This window comes from Tachysurus vachellii, chromosome 13, assembly GCF_030014155.1.
Source record: "Tachysurus vachellii isolate PV-2020 chromosome 13, HZAU_Pvac_v1, whole genome shotgun sequence".
NCBI lineage: Eukaryota > Metazoa > Chordata > Actinopteri > Siluriformes > Bagridae > Tachysurus > Tachysurus vachellii.
The window spans coordinates 6,083,686-6,108,040 of record NC_083472.1 but is presented as its reverse complement, the minus strand read 5'-3'; the positions used below and the strand labels follow the sequence as shown (position 1 = coordinate 6,108,040).

The following is a 24,355-nucleotide window of genomic DNA, read 5'->3' as shown; positions in this document are numbered from 1 at the left end:
TTTTAAACAGATATTTATCTTTCTATCTGAGAAAGCAGCGCTGCCCAGGCTAATAATGTCGTCCTAAAATGTCAGTTTTTTGAATTATCGAATCAATGATCCACAGCACAGGCTGCTAAAGAGAGTTGTTTCTTTCTGTGATTCGCCTCATTAGGAAGAGGACCAATTCAAACCGGGCCGTGAACCCTCGAGGAATTCAAAGCCCTCACAAATCCACTCTCCTTTCTTTACGTATCGATTCAGCCATATTCCCTCCACTTTCTTATCCTCCAGCTCTTAAATCTGTCACTGGCGTCCAGGAGAGTCCCACAGGGGCCACCGACTCTAGATAGGGCTCATTTGAGGAGTGAAATGGGTAACTTAAGTACACTTGGATGAAAAGAGAGAGAAAGAGACGTGTCCAAAAACAGATGAGAGAAAATGTGTGCTCTGTAGCTTTTCATCACTTTACAGACTGTTTGTCTTTGGTTTGTTTGAGAAAGCACTGAGGCACTTTTGGAACGTCTGTTGTGACTCATTTGGAGCTGCAGTTTGCTTCCCAGACACAACTGAATGGACAGAAAAATTCTGCAAACGGAGGCACAAACCCAAACAGACATGGATAAATTTAAAAAAATAATAAACAAGCTGATTTCAAAGGCGGTATTTTTAAAAACAACCAGCGTGCAGTCCATCAATTTCTGTTCAACAAGAGCAAGACATTACAAATCTGAAACCGGCGAGATCCAGAGCAGAGGTCATTTTTCTACAGTCGGCAATGGAGTGGCCTGTCAAAATGTGCAGAGTTTGTGTCTTCAGTGACCCATTTCCACATTTAATGTCATTCCTGGGACAGATACAGCTCTACATTTCACCCGGCTGACAAGAGTGAGAGGGCAAACGTGCAGCATGCATAATGCACATGCCCTGTGGTCGACAGTGCTCCCTGCACCACCGTCTCCTATCAATACTGTGTTCCTGCACTGGGGTAAAACATGATGTTACCTAAGCACAGAAACTCCCTAAACTCTGTATGGTCACTTCATTTAACCTGCCTGAGTGAGGTAGCAAAAAATGCAGTGAACCAAAACCCAACTCTTATGATGCTACACCCCTGAAAATGAAAGGAGGAGAGATGGAGAAAAGAGATGAAAGAGATGGAGAAAAGAGAAATAACTATGATAAAGAGAGAGACAGAGAGAGTGAGAGAGTGAGATAGAGAGTGAGAGAGTGACAAAGAGAGAGAAAGAGACAGTGACAGTGACATAAAGACAGACAGAGGGAGAGAGAGAGAGAGAGAGAGAGAGAGAGAGAGAGAGAGGAAGCTGAAGGGAAAGAAACACAAAGACAGAAAGAAAGAGAGAGACAGCAACAAAAAGAGAGTGAAAGAGACATTAACAAAAGAGACAGCAGCAAAGAGAGAGTGACAAAAAGAAAGAGAGAGAGAGTGACAGTGAGACACAGATAGAGAGACAGAGAGAGAGAAACTCTTGGTGATTCTGGTATACGGTGGGGATTCACTTTGCTGGTCTGCCACAGATTTACGGATGGTTTTTTGAAAAGATTGATCACATTTTCATCACTTTAATAGATCAAGACCATGGTCTTGTTCCCACCACTAGCTCTAATATGGTGTGTGGAACATCTAGAGCAGAGAGGAGCAAGCAGAAAGATGAGTCTTTCCGTTCAAGTGAAACAAGATTCACAAGAACATTGTGAGACTGACGTGCATCGAAACAGTTCTTTCTCTTCTTCTGAAAAAGAACAGGCGCTGCTGTAAGTCTCAACAACACCATCACCTGGAAATCAGAGCTGAACAACACATCACTGCTCTGACAAGCCTAGTGAAACTTCAAGCAGTCTGACACATAATATATGTGTCATATACATAATATAAACCAAAGCAACATAACTTCTTTATGTTGTGTTCATTTGGCACTCCACAACAGTGCACCACTGAGACGGAGGGAAATGCAGGCTCTTCATAACGAGCAGTTCAGGAGCAGAGACACAAGCCGTCACAGTGAAGCAAAAACACCATTCAGGGAGAACCGTGAACTAAATCATGTCTCCTTCTGCCCTGTGCAAGGACAGGCCTTTGTTGTGCGTCCCGATGTCCGTTCACTAACTGACTGACAGAAAGAGACAGCATCGCAGCCCTGAGGTGGAGGACATTTGGAATTTGTGCTGTCACAGTTTGAGGTCAGTGAGTAAAGTGCAAATAAGGTAGCTGGCAGACGGACTTTGGCGTCGCACTGCGGGAATTGTGCGTGGTTATCAAACACACACAGGCTTGGGAACTGTTTACCAATTTGAAAGCCAGTCAGAAGGCAATGTGAGATCTACACATGTGTCTGTGCATCTTAATGCTTAGTCTGTTTTAAATAAAGCCATTTTACAGTTTATCAGTTTAACTTCCCAATTCACAACACTCCAGCTGAAGTGGTACACACTTTTATTGAGATTTGCAGAAAACCTGAAATAAATAGTAGAGATTATTGTTGAACATCACCAGCTTCTATGTCAAAGGATTTGCTAATATACCAGAACTATAATAGACAGTATATTGTAATATAAAATTCTGCACTGTAATCATTTACCATTGATCTGCGATTGGATCAATACACCACAAATGATTGACCTTTTTCCTTTAGTGCATGTAATGTGTTAATTTGAATGTTTTTAATGGCTCTCTTTTTCTCTCTCACGTTTTCATTTTCATATACAGTGAGTTCAGTGTTTATGCGACTGCAGTTATTTATCCAACAAAAATGTCACCAAATAATTAACCTAGTCTGTATGTAATGAACGAAGAACACCAGGGCACGGTGCGATAGGAAGTTAATCAAGGGTTTTGAGGAAAGAGGGAGGAGAGGTTGACTCTTTACTCTATCTCAACTTCCCAGAACACACCAGAGCATACAACCATGACCACTACGGACTACGATCCCCAGCACAACACTCATTCATCATCACCCGAGCTTTACTCTCTCTCTCTCTCTCTCTCTCTCTCTCTCTCTCTCTCTCTCTCTCTCTCTCACACTCTCTCTCTCACACACACACACACACACACACACACACACCTTTGTCATGACAAACCTTATGTATAAACAGACCTTACACATACAATTAATCTGAAGCATTGCTCAGTGTGAACTGGTCTTGCCTTTCCTATTTTTATTCTGTTAACTGTTATCCTGTTTTCTTTTGTTTTTTCACTCTTTTTTTACTTCCTGGTTTTTGTATTCTTGTCTCTTGTCTCTTATGTTGTATTGTCTGCTGATCGCCTGACCCTCTGCCTGTTTTTTGACATTGACCAAGTTTTACAGTTTGGAACAATCTGCCTTGATTATTAATCTACTTGACCTGCAGACAATACTTAGACAATAATCTACTTGGAAAGCAGACAATATTGTTCTTATAAAATTGTATATAATTATTAATATATACTTTCTTTATCTTTAGGTAAGTTTTTTCTTTTTTGCACTAAAACTCCACACGGTTACATGTTCTTTATCTCCCACTGGTCAATTCACTGTATTTTAATTTCCAATTATTCCAATTGTCTCTATTTGCATTGCTTATCGAGTTCTAATTGCATTTCTAAATCCATTGTACCTTATTGTATTTTTTTTTATCTTATTCTATTTCAATTACTTTTATTGTATTGTAGTAAAAACACAGTACCCTATTTTAGACCTTACTCTATTGATAGATAGATAGATAGATAGATAGATAGATAGATAGACAGACAGACAGACAGACAGACAGACAGACAGACAGACAGGCAGAAAGATTAAAATTAATTCTAGAAAATTAATCTAGCAATCAGAATGAGACATTCAACACCACTGTGATATAAATAACTATAAAAATATAACATATATTTTCAGTTTGGTAGAAATACTAGGGTGTATGCAAATGGCCCAAAATGAACTCCAGTACATCTGCAGAGAGCTGAATGATCAATCAACAGGATTCCAAAAGTGTGTGTAATGAGGCAAGGGAAAACACAAGAAGAGCTTCTGTTGTGTCTGGTTCTGCCAAAATCCTCCTGCCCTCTCCGGCTGTCTTTGAAAGCTCATGTATCTAACAGGAAATATTTAATTAAAAGCATGCGTCAAATTCATAACCAGCGCCATGTCTTACAGTTTGGTGTGCTAATGTAATTTGTAAATTGAGGGGTTTTTTTTTTCAGTTTGAGGAATGATTCCATCTATAGATATTACATCAACAATATAAAGCATCGTTTATACCACAGCACTGTTTAATACTCGATTCCTATAGGTCGGAAAGCAGCGATTCAAATGCTAGGTTTATATTAATGTGATTGATCTAATACAGAATCACTTCTATAGTAGCAGCTGAATAAATGGACACTTCACATAAACAAATTACAAAAGTGCGTAATTGCTGGTGGAAATTGTAACTTTTTTGGAATGAGTCTCCAGTGTCAGTGTTTTGCAGCAGTTTAAATATGGGAGACTTCGTGGTAACATTCAGCCTTAATAACGTCAAGAAAGAGAAGAAAAGCTGTGTATAGCTGCTCTAATGTAAATGCTCACTGAGATGAAACTACAGACTTTCCATAACATTAAAGGTGGGGTGCACAATGTTTGAAAGCCAATGTTGACATTTGAAATCACCAAAACAAACATGTCCCTAACCCAAATGGGTGTCACCCCTGTTTTGATAGCTCCGCCCCACACATACATGCGCAACCCAGGCAACTATTATGGCGGAACCTGCTGGGGCAGCTGGCCAAGGGGATATTTTTATCAATAAATCAACTCAATGAGTAATACTATGGTAATACAAATATGTTTTTTTAGTACTGTGTGTTGTACCGTGAAAGGTTTAGCTCCGTTTCACGCGGAAGACGTTCAGTTCTTTACAGCGCTGGAAGGCTGATCCTATATTAAAACGGGTCCTACTTCTTGCCTTATCGTAAACCTTTATTCACTTTTCGTTTTTATCCGCTTTCGGCTAATGTCAGACATGCGCAACTGAACACTCTCTCGGCCGCATATTGACAAGACACGCCCCTTTCTGCTCATTGGCTACACGTTTGTTTTGTTTGTCGGCCCGACTCATTTTTCTGAAGCATTTCTCAAACATCGTGCACAACACCTTTAAACGCCACTACAAAAACTTACAATGTGTCCTTAATAAATAAATATTTGTTAGTGTTTTATTCTTAGTGGAATAAATACGTATCAATGAAAATGTGCTGTTATTGGAAAATAAATCGATATTAGGGTGGCAAGAGTAAGTCAGATCAGACTGCAAGACTCCACTGTGTTATTAATTATTCTCCTATAACTGTATTAATTATTGAAGTTTTATTTCTTATATATAATTACAAACTCTTCTTCCCTGCATGTGAATTCAACATAAAAGGGCTGAGAGGTTCATGACAATTTTATGATGAGGTTAAGGTAAAGAGAAGAAAAACTGCATTTATATAATGATCAGGTTCAAGTACGATTCAAAAGCCTTGAACAGACTGTGATACGTCAACAATACCTGAACAATTTATTCAGCGCACAAAGCTGATTATAGAACATTATGATTTGATTAATGCAGTTATGTGTATTAATGAATGATTAACAAATATTAGAAGTTCATCCAGATAGAAATTAGTCCCATTAGAAAAAATATAGACTGCAATAAAAGAATCTACATTACTTTGTAACGCAGGCCATTTGGTAATAGTGCATTTCCATATCGCAGGCTATAATCGTCATTTCATTAATTTTACTTTAATGTTCATGTGGGGGTGTAAAATCTTGTGGTAAAACAATAATATATGTAAACAGACACTGAAAGCAAATAAGCTAAGCTCATTAGAATGCGTGCAATTACAGTGAAGTCAGGAAGGCTTTGTTTTTCATTACGTGAAAGATACAAATCCAGATGGGATTACACTGTTTTATTTACAAGAAATTTCGAAAAATTACTCAGTTCCTTGATTATTTCTTTTGTTCTTTTCTCTAGTAGAACCTAATTCCCACATATTTGCAATTACAAGGCAAGATCAGCCACCCAAGTCGCCTTCCTGTTTCTTTCTCAGCTCGCGTGTCTGACGCATAGTTAACGCTCTATTTTGGACTCCCTCTCCTCCGACCCGTCCTTCTCTGTATTTAGGCTGCTTATGTTAATGACATACAGGATGAATACCTCTACAGCCGTCTGCGGCACGAGCATAAATCAAAGGCGCTGTTTCTTGCCCGCCGCTGGGTAATTGTGATGTTTTGCGCTGTGCTGTGGAGGGGGAGGGGGCTCCATCGGCAGGACTAGAGGAGAGAGGGATGGTTGCCTTGGAAACCCCAGTCTCAGACAGAGGGAAAGAGAGCGATGGAAAGACAGACGGAACGGAAGAACTACAGCTCTGGAGTACAGGACACCACAGAGGTGCTGGAGTATACGGTAAATGAACAGCTGGATATGGACATCTGTGGAAGGAAGTTGAATGCTGGATGAAAAATAAGAGAGAGAAATGGAAATAAGAAGGAAAGGCAAAGAAAATGAGAAAAAGAATCAAGGGGAAAATGAAAACAAAAAAGCAGAATGAGGAAATTATTGATTCGAGACATTCAGCCCAAACTGCTCATGAAGCAAAAAAACAATCAGCTGTAGCTTTCCTCAATAACAAAAATCAGTTAATTCTGTATTTATTTAGCCAGAAAAGACCTGCTGAGATACAAGATCTGTTCTTCCAAAGATTCCTGGTCAATCTGTTTTTCCAAAGAGTCACTGGAGCATCTGCTCAACATTAATTCACCGTTCTGCAGTTAATTCACCGTTCAAGAGCAAACAGTCCAAAACCATAACCAATAAGTTCTAGTTTGCTCGTGTAAACAGTGACATGATTCACTCTGTGTTACACCAAGCAGCAGACAATGCAGAAAAATTCTTTTCTCAATGAAAACCATTGAGATCATCATCACCATGATCATCAGTATCATCATCATTATTATTATCATCGCAGACACTGATACTGAGAAACCCAAGTGCACCAGATACAGATACATCATCAGCAAGGCTTTACTCTAGGCTATATATTTATCCACCGTGTTCCTAGAGATCTAACAGAAATGACTTCCACCTGTTCCGGATAGTCTCTCTTCTTAATTAGTTCCATTTAAATGTATTTGTATAGTGCGTTTCACTTTATACGTTGCTGCAAAACAAAAACATGGAGGTAGATTTGAGTCCAGAATGAGCAAAACAGAAGTGAAATTAAAAACCTGCCTCAGATTATAAGAGGAAGTGCAATAGATGGAGGTCTGATGTGCTGTATGGATAGATGGAGGTTAGGTGTGATGGATGGATGGATGGATGGATGGATGGATGGATGGATGGATTGATGAATGGTTGGATGGAGGGATGTATTAAGGTCAGGTCTGCAGGGTGGATGAATGAATGGAAGAATGGACAAATGGAAAAACACATAGATGTCTGGTTTGCTCGATGGATGCATAGAGGGCTGGATGGATGAATGGATGGAGGTCAGGTGTTCTGGAAGCATGGATGATGGATGGAGGTCAGGCGTGCGGGATGGAAGGATGGATGGATGGATGGATGGAGGTCAGGCCTGTGGGATGGATGGATGGATGGATGGATGGATGGATGTTGGTATGATGTGCTGGATAGATGGATGGAGATCAGGTATGCAGAAGGATGGCTGGAACTGAGTTCTACATGAAGATTGCTCTCCAAGAACTGGGCTGCTTTGGAGATTTATCCTCAGACAATAACATTCTGTCCTCTAATTGGAAATGAAATGCCAATCACTTGCGGGTTAAGTGAACACTAAGCGCTACAACTCAAATTTTGCTGCAGATAGCAAACCTTAACCTGAGCGACTTACAGAAGTGTTTTGTAGTCACTGCAATAACATTTCCTCATGCTACTACAAATAGTTCACAGTCTAACAATACCATCACACTATCACACCATCAACCCTGTTAGTACAGCAAAAAAACCTACACGTCATGGGCTTTATTTGTAAACGTCATCGTAATGCTTTAAGTTCTGCATTTGTACCAGTCTCTTTCCAGCTGATTTCAGCTTCACAGATAACGTTGGATTTTTAAACTCATAATAATAAACTTTATTTAGGAGTCAGGGGTTAAGAAACAGAAGGTTACTCACAGGGCACAGTGCGGAGGTAGAGGTTATCCCGTATGATCTGCTGGAGTTCGTGGTCCACGGATCCCTTCTGGAATCGGAGGTTCAGGTAATGGCGAAGGTCTTTATCTATGACACCTCCTGCAAACGGAAGAAAGAAAAAAACAGTCAGCAGTCCCACCTGACAACACGGCTCATCGTCTGTGTTCTGCTTTATAGCCATCAGGAATCCGTCGAGGTTCCTTCGAGGACAGAGGCTCGAACCATCACAAACATGCCAATGTTGGGAATAATCTGGGTCCAGACGTGAGGCAATAATGATGGAATACAGAAAAAGACTAAGGAAATCCTGCTTGCTTTTAGGCAAAACTAAACAGATAAAATGAATTAAATATCAATACAAAAATCAAAACAGGACTCATTTCCCGTCATCTGAACCAAATAACTACTTGTCAGACTGTCATCACTAAAAACGTCGCTTGTCACCCACACGTCCCACATTTCAACATTTTTATTGAAAAAACGCAAGAGGAAAAGAGCAAGAATGCATAATCTATATAGATCCTGGGTAATGGCAGATGCTCTGTCCTCTCTCCATCATAACCTTGAACATTCAGTACAGCCAAATGTAGCCAGCCATTAACGGATGAATACAAAAGCTAAGCTCCTGACGGTGCTCAGCGTGACAGTGTCTGGTATTGCCCGGTACATAATTACACAGCTTCCACACATAACCCCCACACACACAGGTGAACAAAAAGCCAGAGAGCCGGCAATCTGGACATTCTTGACAGATAAATCCTCAACCAATCAGCTTTGTCTTAAAAGCACTGCAGTGATGTCTTTGTAACACACACGCAAACCTATAAGCAATCGGTCACACATCTGTTGTACTATGGCTGTAGATTCTGCTTTAATACGGTTGAATTCTGCTTCGCTTTGACATTGGGTATGTATCATATTGATAGGGAGAAAAAAAATCCACAATAGAAAAAAATACCACCCGGCAAATGCAACACAATGAAAAACGACAATAGAAGGCAGAGCTAATTGTGCTGAATGGAATTTCATTTATCCATCCATCCATCCATCCATTTATCAGTGATCGTCATACATAATTAGCCTCCCCCGCCACCACCACCTCCCCGCTTGCTCTCCGTCAACCCAGAAACCTCATCGTACCTCATTTGAAATCCAGCGCTCGGTTTCTGCTGCATCTACAGATGATGTTTTACTCACCGGTTCTCTCAAAGAAAATCCTTCCTGCCTGACAGGAGACTTCAATATCAAAACAATCCCATCGTTCATGTTTCAGTGGAGGCAGACACGATGAAGTCCCCCCCTCTGCATGTAATTTAGCAGGGAGCTGATGGAGGGGGAGTGAGAGAGAGAGAGAGAGAGAGAGAGAGAGAGAGCTGGAGATTCGTCCACAGTCAGGAGACAATAGTGGAGAAAAAGCTCTACCAGCAAGGAGCCTATCACAACAGTGGCTGGATTCTGATTGGCCCCAGAAATAGTACGGTCCTACAGCTCCCCCTGTCTGCTCTGTCTGTGTCTGTGTGTGTGTCTGTGTGTGTAATATAAATGCTTCTAGACACTTCAGCAAAAAGGCAAGCTTCTTTGCACCAGACACTTTCTGTTAGCTGGCATTTAGTGAACTTGTTGGCCTCATGAAGACGGCGACACGGATGAAGACAGGAAGTAGCAGAAACCTTCTGAAACTTCTGTGGACGCACCCAAGGAGTATTTTCTTTCGGATTGCCGTCTATTCATCTCCTTACATAAGCTATGAAATAAACTCAACCAACCAGGTTGAATTTTACAATCTACCACCGTGCACAGTTTATTTCCAACGCACCCGGCTCTAACTGCTGAAAGTTTTAATTAAGAGGATCAGGTGTGCTGGAGATTGAAATCTCCCCAGGAGGACAGATGGACTGCCTGGATCCAGGAAATCATCAGATGAAATTCAAACTGTATTTGACACACACATCACCGTACACAGTACATCATGTAGTGAAGGGATATTTGACTGTCTCTCACATGAGAAGTAGAATAAAAAAAATGTAAGAAAATACAATAGAATTATTATAAGATTTGATATCTAAGATATAATATATTTTAAGATACATATATGATAATTATGAAAAAATATATTAATTATATAAATAATAGAAAAAAATAAATAGCATAAAATTGTTAGAATTAAATTTAAAAAAATAACAAAAGTAGTTACAGAAAATTCAATAAAAAGGAATAAATTTAAATTAAAAATATTTACAATAAAAAAATATATAAACAGAATTATATGCTTCTGTAGCAGATCATTTTTGGTGCCAATCAAAAATTCTTCACATTGATGTTAATGATTAATCTGTAGGCAGATCAGTGACAGTTGTTTTTTTATGTTTCATATTATATTAATAGTCATGCGTTAATCACTATTGTTTAAGCATTAAAATGTCAGTGTGGGTTCAGCTATGATTCGAGTATCTGGAGATTTGAATGCAAGGAATCTTATGTAGCTTTAGTAGAGTTTGAACTAAATAATAAACTAAAACAAGTGAAGTTTAGAGCTGTGAATGTAACCAACATGGCAACAACATGGCAGTTGTAGAGAGTTGGCCTGCTTTCGCGTCCATCTAAATGCGGCATTGCATAGTTTACATCACTCAGATTGATTTTCTGAGAAATGAAGGGGTTAAGACATGTGTTGGATCAGCAGGGGTCCAGTACATAAGACTGAGAGTAGTACTGTGGGACAATTTGTTATTCATGTTTACTACTAAACATTACAGTTTGATTTATGATGTTATTACCTCACAAAACATTAGTGAGATGTAGTGAAATTTCTGCTGTAGAACTCAAAAAATATAGTGTATTTTGAGACCTAGCTCAAGTTTAAAACTCTTTATAGCAGTTCTCTGGTGTTTCAGTCTGCTGGTGGAACAGAAATCAATTTATCAGACATTTTTATTTGTGAGTCTGATATAAAATGAGTCAGGACTCTGTCGGCTTTCAGTGTGAGACGTGCGTTTTTTTTCTTCTGTTGATAACCTCACACAGAATCTAAGTGATCGAAGTGAAACACCTTCAAATTTTAGATGCTTATAAAAAATGTAAAAAAAAAAAGCACTTGGGGCATCACAGTGAGCAGAAATGGGTTGATATCAGCATGTACTTTGATGATAGAAACGTTTGTGTGAATAAAAAACGCACTCCTGTTTTTTAAACTTTTATAGGAATATATTGCCTATAGCAGATCAGGAGAAGAGAAATACTGAAAAACTAAAAATTCTTGAAGCTCTGAGTGTCTACTGTTCATCACGACTGCTGATTGACACAAAACAAGTACAAATTCATTTTTTTGCCCTCTGGTAAAAAAAAATAAATGTTAAAGGCGGTTTGAATGCTTCGGAAAATCAGGAGAAATTATATGCCTCGGTATGACTGTCGATTCCGATTGGTCAGAAATTCAAATCCAAGGTTAATGGTAATGTGCTTCTTCTAATATCTAACTGTTTCTATAGTAACAAATTACACTGGGGCTTGTGTCTTGGATGCTTGCCATATGCACATAAAAATATTTCATTGCCGATATGAAGTTTTCTGTAAGCAGGCATTTATTTAACATTTATTTATTTGACAGTGTCCCCGGTGTCTGGGTTTAAAGCTGTAGCTTTAGGTTTTCTGATTTCAGTCTTGTTTTTTTTTTTTTTTGCATTGTTATCTTCAATAAGGAGAAAAAGAGACACTGATCTCAATAAAAAAGAAAGTTTTATAAAACACTCTGGGATGTTACTGTTTTAAGAAACCTTTGTTTTCTACGCCATATGTGAGTAAATAAAGCTGCGTGTCAGCATGCTAGAAGCTTCTGATGCTCGTGAGAGACATAAAGCCTGTTAAAAGTGTTCAAAAATAAATAAATAAAAAATGAATATCCTGGCTGCTTTCCACATTATAGATGTGTTCTGTTGGAAGACTACATTGTTTGAAATCCTAGCCATGCAGACTGCACAGCACCGGTAGCGTGGAGTAAAGATCAGCCGAGGTCACCTTGGCGTATGGAATGAAATCCTAAGCTTGCCTCCAAATATGCAGTGAAAATAAAGCACGAAACAGGCTTCCTGTTTCCCAAATGCACAAAAGCACAAAGATCACTGTAAGATGACAGAGAGAGTGTTGCTTTGAGCCGTTGAAATTAGCATAACACTACAGAGCTTTCGGGAAAAAAAGCGGGGACAGATTATAAAGCTCTGATTGCTCACACGTGTCTGCTAGATGATGGAGGCTTCACGCTGCTGTGCTGGAAATCTCTTTTGCATTGTCAAAACCGAAAGCTTTGATGTAGTCGTGTGTGTGTGTGTGTGTGTGTGTGTGTGTGTGTCAATTGGTGTTTATACATTTCCTTTCCTGCGCTGTCATGGTACGGAAATAAGAAGTATGAAAAAAGTAAGAAAAGGGTCTAAGCTGTAAAACGCTTAGTTTAGCAGATTGAGCAGCAGCTCAGCGTTTGTGAGATCCAGCAAGAACAGCAGCAAGACGCGTAGATTACGTGAGCAGTCAGTAAAATGATGCTCTGAAATCAGGCAACTTAAACACCTTCTCTTTCTCTCTTTGGTTTCTCCTCACCACAGCACTTCTCTGGGCTTTCATGTCACTGCTGTCTGCTCGGAGAACTGATGGCACATGCTTTTTGATTAGCAGATCAATAAACAGACATGCACACACGCACACACACGCACACACACACACACACACACACAAAAACAGAAACCCCAAAAATCCAGTAATAGTATTATGTGCATGCAAACAAACACACACATACACACACTAAAAACACTAAAAAGCAGTAATAGTCATGCGCACACACACAAACACACACACACAATCACACACTAAAAACACTAAAAAGCAGTAATAGTCATGCACACACACACAAACACACACACACAATCACACACTAAAAACACTAAAAGGCAGTAATAGTCATGCACACACACAAACACACATACACACACACACAAACACACAATCACACACTAAAAACACTAAAAAGCAGTAATAGTCATGCACAAACACACACAAACACCAAACACACAATCACACACTAAAAACACTAAAAGGCAGTAATAGTCATGCACACACACACAAACACACATACTCAATCACACACTAAAAACACTAAAAAGCAGTAATAGTCATGCACAAACACACACGCAAACACCAAACACACAATCACACACTAAAAACACTAAAAGGCAGTAATAGTCATGCACACACACACCAAACACACAATCACACACTAAAAACACCAAAAGGCAGTAATAGTCTTGCACACACACACCAAACACACAATCACACACTAAAAACACTAAAAGGCAGTAATAGTCATGCACACACACACAAACACCAAACACACAATCACACACTAAAAACACTAAAAGGCAGTAATAGTCATGCACAAACACACACACAAACACCAAACACACAATCACACACTAAAAACACTAAAAAGCAGTAATAGTCATGCACAAACACACACATAAACACCAAACACACAATCACACACTAAAAACACTAAAAGGCAGTAATAGTCATGCACAAACACACACGCAAACACCAAACACACAATCACACACTAAAAACACTAAAAGGCAGTAATAGTCATGCACACACACACCAAACACACAATCACACACTAAAAACACCAAAAGGCAGTAATAGTCTTGCACACACACACACCAAACACACAATCACACACTAAAAACACTAAAAGGCAGTAATAGTCATGCACACACACGCAAACACCAAACACAATCACACACTAAAAACACTAAAAAGCAGTAATAGTCATGCACACACACAAACACCAAACACACAATCACACACTAAAAACACTAAAAGGCAGTAATAGTCTTGCACACACACAAACTACAAACACACAATCACACACTAAAAACACTAAAAGGCAGTAATAGTCATGCACACACAAACACCGAACACACAATCACACACTAAAAACACTAAAAGGCAGTAATAGTCATGCACAAACACACACATAAACACCAAACACACAATCACACACTAAAAACACTAAAAGGCAGTAATAGTCATGCACAAACACACACGCAAACACCAAACACACAATCACACACTAAAAACACTAAAAGGCAGTAATAGTCATGCACACACACACCAAACACACAATCACACACTAAAAACACCAAAAGGCAGTAATAGTCTTGCACACACACACACCAAACACACAATCACACACTAAAAACACTAAAAGGCAGTAATAGTCATGCACACACACGCAAACACCAAACACACAATCACACACTAAAAACACTAAAAAGCAGTAATAGTCATGCACAAACACACACGCAAACACCAAACACACAATCACACACTAAAAACACTAAAAAGCAGAAACAGTCATACACAAACACACACACACAAACACCAAACACACAATCACACACTAAAAACACTAAAAGGCAGTAATAGTAATGCACACACACACACACACAAACACCAAACACACAATCACACACTAAAAACACTAAAAGGCAGTAATAGTCATGCACAAACACACACACAAACACCAAACACACAATCACACACTAAAAACACTAAAAGGCAGTAATAGTCATGCACAAACACACACACAAACACCAAACACACAATCACACACTAAAAACACTAAAAGGCAGTAATAGTCATGCACAAACACACACACAAACACCAAACACACAATCACACACTAAAAACACTAAAAGGCAGTAACAGTCATGCACAAACACACACACAAACACCAAACACACAATCACACACTAAAAACACTAAAAGGCAGTAATAGTCATGCACACACAAACACCGAACACACAATCACACACTAAAAACACTAAAAGGCAGTAATAGTCATGCACAAACACACACATAAACACCAAACACACAATCACACACTAAAAACAATAAAAGGCAGTAATAGTCATGCACAAACACACACCAAACACACAATCACACACTAAAAACACCAAAAGGCAGTAATAGTCTTGCACACACACACACCAAACACACAATCACACACTAAAAACACTAAAAGGCAGTAATAGTCATGCACACACGCAAACACCAAACACACAATCACACACTAAAAACACTAAAAAGCAGTAATAGTCATGCACAAACACACACGCAAACACCAAACACACAATCACACACTAAAAACACTAAAAAGCAGAAATAGTCATACACAAACACACACACACAAACACCAAACACACAATCACACACTAAAAACACTAAAAGGCAGTAATAGTAATGCACACACACACACACACAAACACCAAACACACAATCACACACTAAAAACACTAAAAGGCAGTAATAGTCATGCACAAACACACACACAAACACCAAACACACAATCACACACTAAAAACACTAAAAGGCAGTAATAGTCATGCACAAACACACACACAAACACCAAACACACAATCACACACTAAAAACACTAAAAGGCAGTAATAGTCATGCACACACACACACACAAACACCAAACACACAATCACACACTAAAAACACTAAAAGGCAGTAATAGTCATGCACAAACACACACACAAACACCAAACACACAATCACACACTAAAAACACTAAAAGGCAGTAACAGTCATGCACAAACACACACACAAACACCAAACACACAATCACACACTAAAAACACCTGGGGAAATGTTTACATTCAGGGTTTATATGTTTTCCTTAAGACACTAGAAAAATCCTCAGAGACTTTATGACTCATTTTATGGCAAACACACAACACACTCAACCTTGTGCAGAATTATTAAAAAAACACTTTCTAAACTGCCATAAAAAAAAATCTCAAATGATTAGTAAGGAATAAACACCACAGAGTGTGTTTTCATGGTAAAATAAAGATCAAGGTACATCCCAAATCACACAATTATGCACTATTCTACTCTTTTGTGTGCTATAACTAATGTGTAGTGAGTAGTGTGTTCTCACTGAAGAAGAAAAAGTGCACTTCTAGTACCAGGATGAAGCACTTATTCACCTGAGAAAATGAAGAGCGGAATATTAGACACTTCATGCACTCAGTATTCACAGCTTTGTTTAAGTAGCGTGAAAGGGGCGGAGCTACCAGGCACTGATGCTGGATGAGAAAATAAATTCAAGATGGCCGACGACATTCCGGTGGACAAGACATATTACAAACATCTTTAAATTTCTCCACGCACATTCTGAGATTTATTTTGAAGCATGTTAAAATGTGACAAACGTAATTATTTCTTTATATGTTAATTTCTATCTGTCTGTTTGTTTGTTTGTTTTTTGCTGCATTCTTGGGCAGGTCACTCTTGTTGTTTTTGTTGTTGTCCTTCGGCTACTCCCTGTTCGGTGTTACAAGAGCAGATCATCTGACCCCCATTTTATCCAGGCTCAGGACGGAACAGAGAGTTAAGCCCTCAGACATTGGGCAGATTACCTACCTGGGAATCGAACCCGGGTTGCAGCGGTGGGAGCGTAGGACCGTAAAACTCAGCTCACTGGCTAAGGTGTTCGACTACTGATCAGAAGGTCAATGGTTCGAATCCCAGGTCCACCAAGCTGCCACTGCTGGGCCCCTGAGCAAGGCCCTTAACCCTCAATTGCTCAGGTGTATAAACTGAAATAAAAATGTAAGTCACTCTGGATGACAGTGTCTGCTAAATGCTGTAAGTGTAAATGTATTTCAAGTGAGAAAAGCGAGATGATATTATTACTAGTGAGATGGGGAATGGAGCACGGTTTCCAATGGATCAGTTAATACTGGAGAGTTCAAAACAACTACACAAGTATAAATCATTCCAGACTCATTTATCAGTCATGATAATTGGGGGAAATAAAAATTTGTGTATTTTTGTAAAATCTGTTCGTTCTCTAAAGCAGAGTTCACAAGATTCCAAAGACGGACAGGTCTGCGCACACACACACACCCACACATCTTTTTGGCCCGCTCCTTTAATGAATCAGTTACTTTGCAGACACATAATATGAGGCTTTACTTATTCAGAAAGCAGACTGAGACTCCAGGCATGTGGAGCTGACAATATTCAAAAGATCTGACCAATTATTGGCACATGCCTGAAGCTTCAATCTTCATTCTGCATTATTAATATCATGATGAGTGTGAATCATCGCTACCCGTGTGTGTGTTGTGTAATCTGCTAGGTAGAATAACTAGGAATTTAGCTGGGAAAGAGAAGCTAACTGTATTTAAAAGATGATACTGCAAAATGATTAGATCATGATACTTAGTGTTGTTCCCTGCACACAGAGCCACAGTAGAGGTGTGTGTGTGTGTGTGTGTGTATACAGGTGATGTCAAAACAAAGTGCTGCTTGGTCGAGTGTGGAAGGAATAATCTGACACATGGAGGTATTGTAGGTTACAGCGATCTGTTTTGAGTACTGATGATTTATCAGATGAATTTAAAAGTAGCTCATTTTCTATACACAATTCGTTAGGACTACATAACACAACTGATGGAAAGACTCATCTGTTCCTTATATAAATTATATAAGTAAAGTCTTAAATGTAGTAAACACCACCATAATGTTTATATTCCGGTAACAACACATCAAAGATGAGTATTTATTTATTCCTCTTTCATGATTTATTTCTTTTAATTTAATGATGCAAAATATTTAGGTATATAGGTTTGTTCCTGTTATGGCTTAAATAATAAAAGCTTAAACCTCTCAAACCCTCGGCAGCCATTTTGTTTTCTTTTCTGAGAATCAACAAGACAAAAATATATTTACTTCTAGGGTTACTTAAGCTACCAAGCATTGCAGTTCCCTATCCTGAAGATTCTTTTGTGGCAGAACCTCTACTGACCTCCAATGCACTGAAAATGGAGACTCCTTCCTTAAATGAATGGATGTTAGTGAATATAAGTGAAACCACACCTTTGGCTGTTAGATTCTGCTTTGTATCGAGTAAGTGATGCGATACGGTCAAATGTCCTGTTTGTTTTTGCTTCACTAGTGAAAACAGATCCCGAAGAATCTTGTTGGCTGCCTGGCTGTAGCTCACGCCGATTCCTGTTGAAGGTGTTTCCGGTAAAAATTGTTGCTCCTTCATGATTTTCATCTTCATCTGACAATCTGGCATATTTACTTCAAACGTTAGATTTATTTAAAGTATGTAACATGCCTTGACTGATGTCAAAAACACTACCGTAGTCACCGTTTTAATAGGCGAGCACGGACGAGCGGCGTGACACACACACACAGTGAAAAGTCCCAATGTTGGTCTACAGCTGTATGATCGTCTTTATTCCACTTGGTGAAATAATGAGATACTTTTAATCTATTTATTATTAGAGCTAGATTACGTTGGGCATCCAGTCTACAAGTCCCTGTTGCTATAGAAACAACAGCATAGTAATAGAATTATTATCATTTGTCTTGGAGGATGAACTGCTGTTAATCAACAGATTCTGACCAAGCAGATTCATGAATTTAGTAGCACTGTGCTATAAATGAGGATAAGTGCTGTTTAATATTTTAGATATGAAGCACTTTGGGACTTTAAATATATATCAAGATTATTAATATCATTATTCATGGAAAGAATGGGAAGTGAAGAACTTTGACTGAGCTATCACTCTTACAGTAAAACCATGTCCATGGATCTTCCATAACAGCATTTCCAATCTCCTTATTGATCTCAGTAAATGACAACGAGGTTAATAAAACATTCCACAGTGTTTTTTTTAGTGTGGTGGTGTTTTTTTTCTACAGCGTAATGACATCCTTACCCTTGAGGAAGACAAGCGAACAGAAGAGAACATTATTGATCTGGTGAAAGTTTTTCTCACTGAGAAAACGGACAGTGAACCTGCGAAGCCTGCAGCTGAAAGGGGTTTGAAGAAAGACTTCGCATAATGACACGAAGACAGAGAAAAAAAAGAAAGAAAGAAAGAAAGAAAGAAAGAAATGTTGTTCCATCTGATCAATACCCTACAAATTGTAGCTGATTAAGAGTTTCTACACACATACATGCACAAACACAAAGCCTCCCTCCTGTATCACTCATTAGCTCTGGAAGCTTCCTCGTTTTTGCCCCAGCCTCCCGCCTCCTGCCTCGTGATATAATTGTGGAAAAGCACCTGAGACAGAGGCAGTAGCAGAGGCAGAGGCAGCATCACCACACTTATCCTTTCACATGTCCTTTCTCTGAATTTGACACTCAGACCTGCGATCAAATGAACCGCATTATTCATTTAGGTTACAGTTCGACAGAGGATAACTGCAGCTGTCGGTCTCATCACTTGCACATGAACGCAGCAGGAGAGGAAGTGACCGCTGCCTCTCACTCTGACTCACTCTGCTGATCCTGAAAGTGTGCACATTACTCTGTGTAACCACTCGCCACTGATTACAAGCTAAATAAAGCATGTGTCAAACTGCAGAGCCTTGAACCAAACTCACAATTCAGTACTTTTTTATTCATAGTATCAGCAGTGTTCTTTTTCCCTGTCAATCAAACAGCGATGTGAGCGAAATGCTTTAACTATAGCTTTCTATTAACAGAATGATCGCATGCACCGAAATCCCACTGCCTGCTAAACTAAGAACTATTTTTATTCACCACCAATTATATTCATGCTGAGCTTAACTAGCTAACTGGCTAAACATACAGTACATTTGAGTTCAATTTAGCCTAGATAAGGATGATAGCTAGTTCTCTAACTCTAGTTTGCAGGCTAGTTTGCAAGATGCTGGTACTTATAAGACTCTGTTCTGTTACTGTTCAGATCGATTATACAAACACTGATGCACTTAATTAGCTAACAGGCTAAACCTACATTTGTTGCGTTAAAGGGGCTTTTTACACCTGGTCACTTCATGCGTTTTCTGTGATTGGATAGCTATCGGATCATAAAAAGACCAGGTCTAAATGCCCTCCGAAACGTTTTCGAGACAGATATAAATCCGATGGTTCAAACCACTTCAGGAGGTGGTCTGGGATGCATTTCAGATGAAACTGGACAGGTGTAAATGAATGTGGTTGCTCAAGCCACATACATCAGCGCTATACTCCTCCCAAACAGAGGTACGTCACTCGCAAGTGATCTTTCACCTGGGTGTCTTGTTGGGTCTTAAAATGCGCTGCTGCTGCCAGCGAAAACGCAGCAAACAGTAAACGCTGTTTTTTTGTAGCATAACCGTCGTAACAAGTTTTTTTCGTCTTCTTTTTGATTGCATTCTGAAAACCGCATACACCAAAGCGTGTTCCATTTCAATTACCCCGGAAATGAGGTAAATATATTTGCATTTTGGGTGGGAGTAGAAGGATCGGATTGATATCCGATTCGCCAAGATGCATTTATGTGGCCTAATGTAAATGGAACAGTTTTAACAAATCAGATAGCTATCGGATCAGAGAAAACACATGAAGTGACCAGGTGTAAAAAGGCCCATATTTAGCCTAGTTAATGTTGATAGCTAGTTCTCCGACTTGCTAATGCTTTGAAGAATTAGTGAAGAACTACTCTTACAGGTTATATAATTTCTAGTCTGAATAATGCACTTAATTAGCAATTTAACCTTGCTAGATAATTATCTACCCCAGTGTCTAGACTAATATAAAATTTAGCCGTTCTAAAACTTAGTCAGTATTTTCACAGGTCAGAAAAATTTACAATACCACATCTTTTCCCCTGATTAGATGTTTATATTTATTAAAGAAGAAAATCTTTTGTGTTTGTATTTTTTTAGTGTGTTTGTATATTTTTTTATATTTACATATAAAGTACATTTCTGTAAATCAAATTACATTATAACAATTTTAAACAGTCAACAGTCTCTCTTATTATTATTATTATTATTATTATTATTATTATTATTAATAAAGGCAAAATCATGCAGTATTCATGTTACTGAGAAACCACGAACACAATTCTTTCTGAAAACTTTCCCTGAAAGCTTCACCTCTACTACAAATCATGGACACTGGAGACTCTCTAATCTAATTCTGAACAACAGACTGTTCGCATTGTTGTGGTCAGGGAACACAGACAGAATGAGGAGGAGCTTCATCCTGCAGGCCATCCGAACCCTCAACCAGTAGACCATGTAGAGAGCATGGACTCTTCTGGACTTGTCACATAACACCCACTACCACAGACATTTTGCACTAATCCACTCACAGCAGCTGTACCCAGCTGTATCCTCATCCCATCACGCCTACTGTGATGCTTCAATACAATAGCATCTATATATCATCTATTCATCCATGCAGGAAAAACAAAAGCCTGCCAATCATTTCTCTGCTGCTTTTCTTTGAAGACTCAATAAGTTAACTTTTGTTAACAATTTTACACTTTTTTTAAAGCAGCAGTGAGATATGTGAAATGTGCACAGATTAAGACTTCAGTCATATCCTCTGCAGTGCAGTACTGGTGCAGGAGGCCCTGATAAGGCTGAAGTGTGATCCCTCAGATGATGTTTGAAAGCTATCAGTCTGAATGTGTTTAACACGGTTTTGACAGGAGGCAATAAAACAGCCACGCGTCCTGAAAATAAATGACTGCAGTGACTCGTGTTCCTCCGATTGAACTGAACGCGCTAATGTATACAGCCTGGTGCCTATTAAGAAGATGGAGATCATTTAATCTGTATACATCAAAGCGAGGCTTTTGTTTGTTAAAGCAGGCAACTGAAATGACACTGCTCTAATGAACATGACGATGATCAATGGCTCATTCTAGCAGCGAAATAGGGGGGAAAAAATCTCTGTTCGGAACTCAGGCCAGATTTATAACATGAAGTCATAAAGTTTTAGAAATAAAGTCGTAAAAAAAAGGAAAAAAAAAGAAAGCCGGTGGGTCGAATACAGTATGAAGAATAAATCTTGAGAGAAAAAAACTCTGTACAGTATAATCAACAACAGTGACGGAGATGACCACAGCACTAATTCTTCGAAATGAACAGGATCTTCTCATCCTAATATCCTAATGCTTAGTATAATCTGCTGCCGACATTGCAGAAATTCTACAAAACCTACAAAGTACAAAATGATGAATAGATGATGTTTAACATTTGCATCTTTTTCTAATAATCCTAACATATTACTACTTTACTCACAGAATCCATTCTTTTTTTTTTTAAATTGCCCTCGTAGAGCCATGGCATATATTGCTCAGTGTACTTATATAATAATAAATAAACTGAGATTTTGCTGGTGTAATATATACCATGAACTTATGCAAAAGTTCCCATTCAAGCCAGCTAAACGACCAACGCTCTCAATCTGGTGATTGTATTGATCAAATACGGATATTTTCACCATGGGGCGTCTTGTATTTCAGACAGCATGTGTCTTTCACATCACAGATCAGAAGACCGGCTCTGACCACACAGATTAAACAGGGCGATGCTGATGTCATGTCAGACGTATCCCTTCCTCATGGTGGATGATTTGGAATACAGTCCCACCCAGCTCATGCTGCAATCTCCTTCCATCTGCTGGAAGAAGGTCACAGTTATTTGTCAGAGAAAACATCTTGAATGTAGGGTGCTCACAGCATGAGAAGCCTCCTCTACGGCCAAAACAGCTGACCTGATTTCACACCCCTGACATAATTTCCTCCCTCTTTGTGTAGCAGTCAGATCCTCTTGTGAAATCCTCTTGATGCTTCATTTGATGAAATAATCATCAAAAGTAATGCAGCCAGAATAGATTTCAACAAGTGACCTGCATTAACCAACAAAAAAAAAATCCACTGACGTCTCTTCATCCTCACGTCTGGATTTTCGTTGTATTTTGCCTTTTAAAAGAGAATTTAATTGGTATAACACAGTATCGGTGAATGCTCTTGGTCTAAAGGGTTTTTTTTAACAGCGGCTTGCACAAAAGCTCCGGTTGCACGATATTGTTCTTACAGTAACAGGCACCATTTTGATGGAGGCTCCATATAAACAGATTAAACCGTTTGAGGAATCGCTGATGTGTTGAAGTTTTCTGTGAGGAGGAGACGTTAACGTAGCGCTTAGCGAAGGAGTTGCTGGTGTCAGAACTTAAGAGATAAAGCTGTATCTAAGATTTCCAACATGAGGAAGTCAGCAGGACAGACAGCTTTGCACTGTAACACGGCAATCTGTTTTATCAACTTCGAGACAGATAAAAATAGAGAGGCTGGTGGTGGAACGGCTGTTTGGAGCTGCTATAACACAAGTGGTAATAGGAAGTAACTTGCACAACAACAAACTAGAAACCAATGATTCACCTGCCTGCTGTTTGGGGTCGCTACAGCAGATCATGTCATCCGCATATAGGATTTGGTGTAGGTTTATTTTTATTTTTTTTACCACAGATGCCCTTCCTGACACAATCTTCCCATTTTATCCGAGCTTGGGATCCGCATGGAGCATTAGCCCTTCAGTGGCTTAGCTCTCTGCCCATGAATCAAACCCAAGACCACAGCAATGAAAGCATGGGATCCAGCTGCTGGTCCACCAGGAGGCATATCAAACTATAAATCAATAAAATGTATTAATATAAGCATGACGCTCTTTAGCCGTAGCAAATGGCTGTAGTTTAAGAGGAATAGATATGGATTCTATAACAACATGTTATGAAAAAAAAAACTAAGCTGTACTATGAAGATTTAACATCTGAAGCAAATGACACAATGGTAGCGGTCATCATTATTAAGACCATAAACAAGCTCAAGATAGCAGAAATGGTTTGGAAACCCTACACAAGAACCAGCAGCACTTGACCAGTCAAGCGAGACATTTCACTTCTAATACAGTACAAGGTCAAGCAGCTGAAGCGGTGTGATGTGTCACCAGTTACCTTCAGCACTTTTCAGTTCCACCAGCGGAGACAAAAACAATTCAAATAAATGAATAAAAGCAAGTGCATTCAGCAACATCAGTGAGGAAAATCTACAGAGAACATTTATTTATATGTGCTTTGGAGATCAGATTGCACTGACAAAGCACTTGTTTATTGTTGGGGAACAAAGCAGTGGAGCTTGAAGCCATTTAATGGCAGGTAAAAGCCAGTGGACAGGAAGGCTCAGTGAAGTCCTCAGAAATAAACTACAGCTATTTCATCTGAGTCACTATTCCTATTTTATCTGCAAATATTTGAAATACTGTAGAGTAATGGTTAAAAAATAAAGCGTACATTGTACATGAACTAATTTCAAAGACA

At 39.0% G+C, this 24,355-nt stretch overlaps 1 protein-coding gene across 14 annotated transcripts in view; it reads right to left on the bottom strand.

Annotated features, from left to right (window-relative positions):
- The window catches only part of magi2b (membrane associated guanylate kinase, WW and PDZ domain containing 2b), a 135,756-nt gene that overhangs the window by 99,582 nt on the left and 11,819 nt on the right, over nucleotides 1-24,355 (bottom strand). For 13 of the 14 annotated variants that reach the window (XM_060884430.1, XM_060884433.1, XM_060884434.1 and 10 more), the window contains exon 2: nucleotides 8,137-8,253. In XM_060884430.1, the coding sequence (XP_060740413.1) occupies nucleotides 8,137-8,253 (117 nt within the window). Of the gene's footprint in view, nucleotides 1-8,136; nucleotides 8,254-9,351; nucleotides 9,535-24,355 lie in introns of those variants that run through there. The other variant, XM_060884436.1, reaches the window with a different exon arrangement.